The 9,648-nt window shown below is 38.7% G+C and overlaps 1 protein-coding gene across 2 annotated transcripts; it reads left to right on the top strand.

Moving 5' to 3' along the window:
* The first annotated feature begins 4,050 nt into the window (after positions 1-4,050).
* LOC113033985 (leukocyte surface antigen CD53) lies at positions 4,051-9,576 on the top strand. Of its 2 annotated transcripts, XM_026188235.2 has the most exons (8): positions 4,051-4,208; positions 4,945-5,029; positions 5,799-5,987; positions 6,491-6,565; positions 6,658-6,759; positions 6,852-6,959; positions 7,074-7,157; positions 9,152-9,576. In XM_026188235.2, exons 2-8 carry the CDS (start codon positions 4,967-4,969, stop codon positions 9,221-9,223), a joined length of 693 nt encoding a protein of 230 aa, XP_026044020.1. In that variant the 5' UTR covers positions 4,051-4,208; positions 4,945-4,966; the 3' UTR covers positions 9,224-9,576. The 2 variants fall into 2 exon arrangements, with proteins under 2 accessions (XP_026044020.1, XP_080165369.1); XM_080309243.1 differs by lacking the exon at positions 6,491-6,565.
* Positions 9,577-9,648: the final 72 nt, after the last annotated feature.

Raw genomic sequence — 9,648 nt, 5'->3', positions numbered from 1 at the left:
GACCATTGTTTTCAGTCATGAACTCAACTACAAAACAAAAGGAAGAAAAATCATCAGAAAACAAAACTTGTTTGTTGTGTTGGAATCTAAGCAAAACACAACCACAGAGAAACATACAAATGTCAGGCAATTTCTTCCTAATAATCTGAATAATGTCACAAAAACAGATGGAAGCACTGCATGGCTCTGATGCTCTTCACTGAGGCAGGTAGAAAATGTAAAATTTAGCTTCGTGTTATGTAGTGCATTATGACTTTTTGACATATTTGAGGATTATGTTTTATTTTAGGTCTCCTTATGGGTTGTATACCTTGACTCGGGTGCTGGTAGAAGGCCCACGGCTGATATTTCATTCTGCCTAACCCTGATGAAGACAGAGTTGATACACAGTTGTCTTTTTTTAATGCTAACTTCAACTTTTATCAGAGACTGAGTGCCTCGCTTGTTTTCTGTTATTTGATTTTAATATGTTTCTCTTGAGTGTATCCAAAGGTGTTATGAAGATATCATCCATGAGCAAAAATGTTGTTTTAAGCTCATTTTATCTTGATTTTATGAGTTTGAGAAGTTAGACTTCTCCAACACAATACAGTATAAATGGACACACAGGACACCAGCCAGAACATTTCATCCTGCACAGAATGATGAGTAGGCTGCATGCTGTGTTTGGATCTAAGATGATAAGTCAGCGGAACTGAGAACGGTAAACATGAAAATTCCTGTGGAAGCAGTGATGTAAGTAATAAAACAAGCAGCTTGCAAACTCAGAAGTGAAACTGTTTTGTGAAAGAATACTAATATACCTCATTAGAAACTTGGAAAAGAGTGAACAGGAATCAAAGGTTAATGTGGTTTAGATTAAAGTGCTGAAAGCAGCTAGCTACAGCTGAATCCATAATTTGTTGAACGTACCACCAACAAACCATCAAGATATGATAGAACTGCAGACTTCAGCTTTAATTCAAGTGATTTTACAAAGCGATTTTAGCTGGAAATGATTTAGAACCTCAGAGGCTCCAAAGTAATTAGACAATTGAGTGACGAGATGTTTCATGGCCAGGTGAGGCCTGTTCCCTTGTTACTTCATTACCAATGAAGCGTCTGTCACATATCTGCTATCTAATATCTGCAGCTGATTCAAAGTGTTGGATTTGTATGTTATAGCTTTTCACTGTAATCTTAAATATAAGAATAAAAGAGATGCAGTGGAAGTGAAGGAGGCTGTTGTTAAGTTGAACAACTAAAATACATCTATCAGCAACAATCTGATACATGCATGAAAACAGGATTATGTCCATGGTTCAGAAAAATAGCTTCACAATATTTAACCAAATCAAAAATACTTTCAGACTTTCATGTATACAATCAAGAGATGCATTGATGAATGGAGGTACAGAGAGTTTAAACAAAGTGCAACTTGAACTTGCCCAGGGAAAAGTGTGGCGACAGAAAGAAGCAGCTTATAATCCAAAACAAACCACATTATAACAGAGTGCAAGTCGACAACGTCCCGAAGCATGCTGCAAAAACAATTCTTAATTTCTCAGTTTATTCTTTATTGGCCAAGTCAGTTGTCATCTCAACTCGGCAGAGCCGCTTTTCAGTAAGTGAAAATAGACCCACAAACCCACAAACAAGAAACAACTGAAAGCAGCTGCAGTAAATGCTTCATTTCCTCGTCGGAGGAAATGAAGCATTTGGTGATGTGCAGTCCTAGACTTCAGGCAGACACTGGGTGCAATTTTCAAGAATTAAAAAGAGTTTTTATATTTAAAATTCTGTTATTTTGTCTGAGGGATGACTCAATGTAAATAATTCCTAAACAGTTGATCGAGTTAAATACAGTATTTGGTTTTTGTTTACTAATGCTAAAGGAATGCTCACTATTGTTATAGCTATAATTGGATTTTTATGAGGGCGTTAATTCCCACTCCAGCCCACTCTAAACAAATTTTAACAAAGGTGAAAATGTTATTTATCTGAGTAAGAAGGTAACTGGAACATGAAATCTGGTGGTCTAAAACTGTCCCTTTCCACTGAAGGTCGCCAAATACTTGTTTGGTAGGGTGTTGGTCTTTACTTTACAATATTAAATGCTTTGAGCTGAATGCTGTTGTGATTTGGTGATATAAAAACTGAACTGAATTGAATTAGTAGTCTTATTCCAAAAGTAACTGCTGCTAGAAGTGGAGAAAAATTCATTTTGAAGTGAACAAAGGGGGTCTGAACCTGAATGACAATTCATCCAACAGAGTTCAAAATGAAAAACTAAGCACTACTGAAGAGACCCTCGCTGGTGCCTGAAGAGAAGCAAAAGGATCAAAGGCATTTCAGCCTAAACAAAAACGGTGTCTTGGTTTTACTATAGCTAAAAACTGCAAACCAGGTGCATTAAGAGGCCCTTTTTTAAAGTACATTAGTTGTTTTACTCTTAAATCCCCATTTGTGGTTGCACAGTTCCTCTTAATGGTGATGGCTAAGCTCCCCCTCCTGAATGTCACTGTTCCTGCTCCCACACAACAATGCTGTGAAGTTAATCACAGGCTTCCAAGTAATGATAAGGTAAACTTTGAATGACTAAGCGGTCATATACTTTGGCCTATATCATTAATGCATCGCTGTATTTTAGTCTACAGCTGCCCTGGTTGAGGGATTTGTCCAGTAGGCCACCGGGAAGGTGTGGTTTAGTTTCACCCTGAAAGTGAACCAGTGCTCAGTCAGCCTTACTCTGTTTGTACTATGCTTCAGTTTGCTCGTGCGTATTGATCTGTGGCACACTGGCTGTATGTGCAGCAGAAATAGAGATTAAAACTGTCTTTATTTCAACCCTGGCACACTGGTAATAAGATGAAATAAAAATGGATGATCTGATTGTGAGTCAGGAAATGACGATACTACTAAAACAAGTGTTGAAGAAACTGAATGCTTGCCTCTGATGTGTCGAGGTTTTTCATTGGCTGACAGCAGTCCTGAGAACATCTGGACATCCTGCCGTGGGCTCAGATTTTAAGAATTTTAAAAACATTTTCAGTGTTTTTGTGTCTATTATACAGAAAATGTTCTTTGTTCTTTCTCCATTCCTGTTGTTGCCATAACAAGCAACAATCTCAGGTGTTAAAAGTGACTGTGTGGCAGGGTGTGGTCTGTGGCGCAGCTGCAGGGGAGGGGTGGAACAGCGGGTTCAGGGCGTAATGTCAGGGGAGGCTAGTTGTCAGGTTATATATAACATTAGGAATGAAACAAAGGCTAGAAGAGGAGCCTGGTATCAGGAGACTGTTTAAATGAAATTTTGAGTATATAAAATAACAACAGAATGAACTGATTCTGAGGGATCAGGTGAGAACTGTTTCACATTTGATTGTTTTTACTTGGAAATACCCATGAATGTAAATATTCCCTACGAGCAAAACTTTGGTAGGGAGGCAGGGGTTCCTTTAAACATGGAGGGATTTTCCAACAAAATCAGGCTCAGGAGAGGGCAGGCATTTATTATAAATGGTAAATGTTTGGAAGGTGGGGAAGAAAGAGAAAACCTCAATAATCAGACAACTCCATGTAGGCAAGCACTTTGGCAACTGTGGCAAAGAAAAACTCCTTTTAAACAGGAAGAAATGGCCATCAGAAACAGGCTCAGGGAAGGGCAGCCATCTGAGAAATAGTAGCTAATGATTAAATGCAGAGTAGCGGCCTTTGATAAAGAAAGTAACACTCTGCAACACGACTAAATGAAACCAGGACTGCATATGCCGACAACTACCTTGGCACGTGACACATTGAGAAGGTGAGAAATGACACCAGTTAGATGTTTTAACCAGTTTGTGTTCCTCTGTGACGAACATACGGGCTTTATTATCTCTAGTTGTGCAATAAGAATATTAACAATTGATTTCACATCAGTGAGGGGTTTTGACCTCTGCAGCTGCTGACCACAGTTTCAGCTTGTATCTAAATATAAGCAGTGTGTCACAGACATGCACCTGACGTCTCTGAAGCGCTATTGGCTGTCCCTACTGCACTTTCTCAGTCATCAGTTTCTTTCCATGTTGCTAGACTTTAGGAAGAGGAAGTGAGAAGGGCTGCTGAAAGCCCCATGATGTACTCTGCAAGCTTCACAGAGCTATGAGAAGGGGAAGTACGAACAGCAGACGAGCTCGACAAGCACACGCCTGAAAACAGAGACGATAGCAGATATCATTTTCTCCAAATAGGTAAGAGTTAAACTTTATTTTGTCTTGAGATCTCGTTAAATCTTCAGAATATTGTGAAGATGTTTCTTTATCGGTCAGAAACGTGTTGATGTCAAATCTCTAAAAAATACTTGTGAGAAAGGAAAACCCCACGAAGATGAAAAAGTGAACAAAAATCTTTCAAATTTAGACCAAAATAGGCAGTCATCTAACTGAAAGTGTCTGTCATGTGTACATACTGACTTAAGTGGAAAACAAAATATAAGGGCTGTACTTTAGTAGTTTTAAATGGCCGAAGAAGAAGAAGAAGTCTCTTTTCTATTCTCAGAACAAAGATCAGTTAGAAAGAGGGCAAAATTTTGATGTTTTACACATATTTATAACACAAATACAGGAGATTTTTACTTAGAACGGGTCACCTTGTATTTTGAGGAAGTTTTGGTATTTCCACAATTAAACTGCCTGCCCTCTCATGATGTAATTTTAAACCCTCCCAAAGTATAATGCACTCATATCGTGTTGTACAGAAGAAGAATTTTGGTTTTGCTTGTAAACTGAGAGGAAACACAGGAAGTGAGATGTGTGAGCATCACTTCCCCGCTTTGTGACCGTGACGTTTTGTCTGTTTTAGCACTTACACACCCACACGCAAACGCAAGACATAAATAAGAGATGCTGCATTAAACCTTGACCACATCCAGCCCTGCTTCCGATATTTATATTCAATAAAAAAAATAACGGCCTTTTCTTGTTGCAGGTCTGATCAGAGGAGTTGCAAGATGGCTCACAGCTGCCTCAAGTGTTTAAAGTACACCATGTGTGTCGCCAACTTGCTTTGCTTTGTACGTATGTCTCAGTCATCCAGCAATACATCACACATCACTGTGAAACATCCTGTCACATTCATCCACTCACTTTTCAAACCTAAACTGTCAGGTGTGACAGACGTATGAGTGTGTGAAAATTAGTTAGTATTTATAAATGCTTCAGGTGTCTACTTTGGGTTTCAAATATTCTACCAGATGGTCAGATTCTTAAAAATTAATCAGTTAAAAGGATTTACCAAAAGTTCACACAAACAAAAAACACAAAAAAGGCTCTGACAGTTTTGTTTACTCTGTGTAATTGTATTATTACTATGACGATTACGTGAGCCAATTAGAGTGGAGGCAGTTAATTTTAGAAAGCCAATGTCTGCTAATATGTGAGAAGGAAGAAAGATAGATAGATAGATAGATAGATAGATAGATAGATAGATAGATAGATAGATAGATAGATAGATAGATAGATAGATAGATAGATATGCCTGACTCACAGGGGCCATGAAGAGAAAGTGTTAATATATTTATATTATATATTTTTTAATTCAATTTCATTTCATAAATTTTGTTCCACAGACTTGGTGGATACAAAAGAAAAGGAAAAGTCAACATTTGCCAGAAGTCTGTTGCATAACAAATAAATAAAAAGCAGAAGCACTTGAGAAAATGTACTGCCTGACACTGCTGCCTGTAGGCAAGCTCTGAAGCAGACCAGGGCCCGGTGCAGCTCACTGTACTCTGTGTAGTGTGTATTGTGGACTTGGCTTCAGTCTGTCTTCTCTTCTGTCAGATCTGCGGTGTGGCCGTTTTGGCCTTCGGCGTCATCGTGATGGTGAGTTCAAATTATGCTGCTCTCACCCCCTCACTGCCCAGCTTCAACATAGCCAACATCCTCCTGATCACCGGCATCATCATCACCTGCGTGTCCTTCCTGGGATTTCTCGGCGCACTCAAGGAGAACCGCTGTCTCCTCCTATCGGTAACACACACACAAATACTCAAAGCAGAGCACAGATTATGTGGTTTTCTGCTCCCTCTGATTACTTCATATTTTTAGGTAATTAACACTCTAGTTTTGGTACCCCCAAAGGGTATAATTTGTTTGTTTTTTTAAGCCTGTATAATTTTGATAAGGGGGGTGGGCTCTCTAACACTGCCTCTTCACTGTTGTGTACTCCAATTTTTGAATGCTACAAAAATAGCATTTATGTAACAAACGGAAATATCTAAAGAGTCAGTTCTCTGGGAAAAAAGGTAATTTAGATGTTAATCGGGACTAGTTTTTCTAGTTTTCTAGGAGGAAACACAAAGATGGGCATTTATGCGCATTCAAGTTTAAAACGTTCTCGAAATCAGACATGTTGAGCTACATGCTGTGAACTAGCAGCCGAAAATAACTTCACTATACAGTACCGTTTCATATGTTTATGTAAAGTGTTTCAGAGTAACATTCACATAAACCTTTATATTTATTTTTTACAGTTTTTCCTGATGCTCTTCCTCATGATGCTCTTGGAACTGACAGCAGCATGTCTGCTACTTGTATACGAGGGAGAAGTGTGTGACACATATGCTATACACAATATGTTCTGTTTTTAAAGCAAATGTATACATTGTATGTAATCACCAAATCCTCCGTTACTGTTCAGATTACTGAAAGAGTGAAGACCGATCTGACAAAGGGCTTGAATGATGCAAAAGGAAATTCAACACATTCAAAACAAAGTGACTGGGATAATATTCAAAAAAACGTAAGTGTGTCAGAGTGGAGATGTCATGTTGTGACACAAATGACTTTAGAAATGTGTTTATTTTTTTTGTCTGTCAAATTCATTTGTTTTAGCTTGACTGCTGTGGAATCCATAATGTAACAGATTGGGGAAACAACGTGCCAGAATCCTGCTGTATTCCTGAGGACCCCTCTTGTAAAAGTCATAAATACAGGCAAACGGTAGGCTCATACTAATCACTGATCCTTTCAGATTCATACTTGCTTTAATGTACCATAGAGGTCAAAGGTCACATTGTTACTGCTGCAGGTAATTTCAAAATGTTTTGTGTGCAGGGTTGTTTGTCAAAGGTGACAAATTTTTTTGAGAAGAATTTCCTAACCATTGGGGTCTCTGTCATTGTCCTCTGTATGATTGAGGTAAGCTGTTAACATACTATTTTACGCAGGTGTTGCAAAGTTAATCTATGAACCTGCAGATGTACCATGTCTCAGAAATTACCATCTTCACTTCTGTATAAAAGACAACTGGATTATAAAGTGAATGAATTGGTTAATACAATGTTCTGCTCAGAAACGTGGCATCTTCCTGTTAAAATATACCTAAACTTTGTTGCCTTTGACTGTATGGTTTAATTTATAGCAGTTAACAACCATGGCCTCAGTGTGTTTTATACTATAAAGATCCTTCAATATTAGATGGAGAGAACTCTGATGATCAGATAACCCATTATGAGCAAGTACCAGGCAATGGTGGGGAGAAAGAACTTTTTGACAGGAAGAGATCTCCAGACAGTGTGCGGGAGTAACTGAATACATGGTATTCCGAATACAGTTACTTTGTTGAAATAAATGGATTACACAGCGGTCTTTTCCTGTTTCATATGTTAGGCTATGCCCTCTCTATTTTTGGTAATTCCACATTGGTGGAAACCATCTTGCAGCCCATGTTACATCTACTAGAGCCAGAAGAGCCAGTGACAGTGGCAGAGAGCCATCTGGTAAAACTGGTTGGGAGTGAAGAGAAAAAAGGAAATAAAAGATGAATGTAGCTTGCAGCTCTTGAAAATAAAATAATAAAAAGCTAATGGTCAAGTACTTTTAACCTACATTCTTCTGTCCTAATGGCCAACTCCTGCTTTGGAATAGAAGTTAGGATGTACAGAAATGTAAGAAAAATTAACTTTCAGTTCACTTCATGCTAAACATTTTCCTGATGACTTTATACTTTGCCAGTTTCACATCTTACTGTTAAGACTAGTCCCCACTAAAGTTATAAAAGTGGTTTACATGTCTTTAACCAATGACTGTCCAGCATCCCTGTATATCAGTCACATTCGCTATCTGGCAATGGCAAAATAATGTGTGACGTTAAAGCCGCTACAGCCATCCTTCATATACAGTCTATGATTGCCGCAGACCAAGGCTGTATCCCAATTCAGGGTCTGCAGCCTTAAAGGCCGCATTTTAAGGCCGATTACATCACAGCGACGCGACGAAGACTGTCCCAATTCAAAGGCTGCTCGAAATGCGGCCCTCAAATGAGTCCTTCATTTCCCTGAATTTTAAGGACGTGGCGGTGTAGACTTCGTGGCCCAACATATCCCAGAATGCATAGCGCGGTGGTGGGTGTGGATAATTTTGGCGGAAAAAAAAACGGCGGATGAGGGGCGCCCGAAGAGTATCTTAGTAAACTAAGTGCTGAATATTATGTCACTTATTTATGTGCAAATGTTTAATAACGAAGAACATTAAAACATTACTGTTGGCCACATGTCGGCAAAGTTATGTGACATTAGTGACGTTTGTACTAACTTGGTTTTAAACCCTTTACTTTAAAATTTACGCCATTCAATAGCTGACCTTAATCTTACAGAGAATGATCAAAGCTCATGTAGAAACAAACAAACAAATGAACAAACGATTTTCTCCTTCATTTCTGTCAAACAAAGCTGTATGAAACGTTTCTAGCTGTTAGTATCATGGTTGCTAGGCAACCTGGGCAGCGCAACGGAGGCTAGACCGTCCCATTTCACAAGCCTCGCACTTCCGGCCTTAGCAGTCTTTAAGTGCGCGGCCCTTGAGGATCGTTGACGCTGCGTACTTTAAGGCTGCAGACCCTGAATTGGGATACAGCCCAAGATCTGCTCCCCTCCCACTTACCAAAGTGGGCCTCCAGCTGGACAATGTCCACTGCCACACCCAAAAACACAGCTCTAGAATGGATCGGGGAAGAAAAGACCACTCTTTAGATTGCAAAAGGAATAAAAATACTTCATATAAACAAGCATAAACCCAATGAAATTTCAGTCAGCTTGAGAAGCTCAGAATAACTTTTTTTTTTTTTTTAAAAAACAGTACAACATTGCATTTTATGTCCTTTTCCAGTTTAATTTCTATATTTCTGTTTACAGGTTTTGGGAATGTGCTTTGCCATGACACTGTTCTGCCACATTAGCAGATCTGGACTGGGCTACAAGTTCTGAATACCTTCAAACATGATCTTCCCATTTTACAGTAAATATCACTGTAAAGTTCTTTAGGAACTAGAGGGAAAGTTTCTGGAAAAACTTCCTTAAAATGAGAAAACTATTTTTCTAAACTCTTGCTTAAAGCTTAAACCTGTTTATGTACCTGAATATAAAGTATAACTGTAAATTCTGGCACCTTTGACCTTTAGTGCACTACTCCATTTCAGGTGAAGCTGTGTGCTGAGTTCAGTTTTGTACAGAACTTGCTTGGTGCCAAGTTTATCTTAAGGTCTGTCAACTTTTTAAAACAGTTTCTGTAAAATATTACCTTTGTACTAGTCTTTAATAAACTACTTACTGACAACAAATTTGGAAACATCCAATTAACCTGCAGTCAGCTGAGACTGAAGAAGTCACTTGGATGAGTGACAAAACGTTTC

This window comes from Astatotilapia calliptera, chromosome 12, assembly GCF_964374335.1.
Source record: "Astatotilapia calliptera chromosome 12, fAstCal68.1, whole genome shotgun sequence".
NCBI classification, from domain to species: Eukaryota; Metazoa; Chordata; class Actinopteri; order Cichliformes; family Cichlidae; genus Astatotilapia; species Astatotilapia calliptera.
The sequence above is the reverse complement of the archived record's forward strand: the minus strand, read 5'-3'. Positions and strand labels throughout refer to the sequence as shown.

What these genes read in the sequence shown, in the direction of transcription:
- LOC113033985 (XM_026188235.2), top strand. Translation starts at nt 4,967, where the DNA reads ATGGCTCACAGCTGCCTCAAGTGTTTAAAGTACACCATGTGTGTCGCC. An exon ending in TACTTGTATACGAGGGAGAA is followed by an intron (nt 6,566 to 6,657) that starts GTGTGTGACACA and finishes GTTACTGTTCAG; the next exon opens with ATTACTGAAAGAGTGAAGAC. An exon ending in GGGATAATATTCAAAAAAAC is followed by an intron (nt 6,760 to 6,851) that starts GTAAGTGTGTCA and finishes CATTTGTTTTAG; the next exon opens with CTTGACTGCTGTGGAATCCA.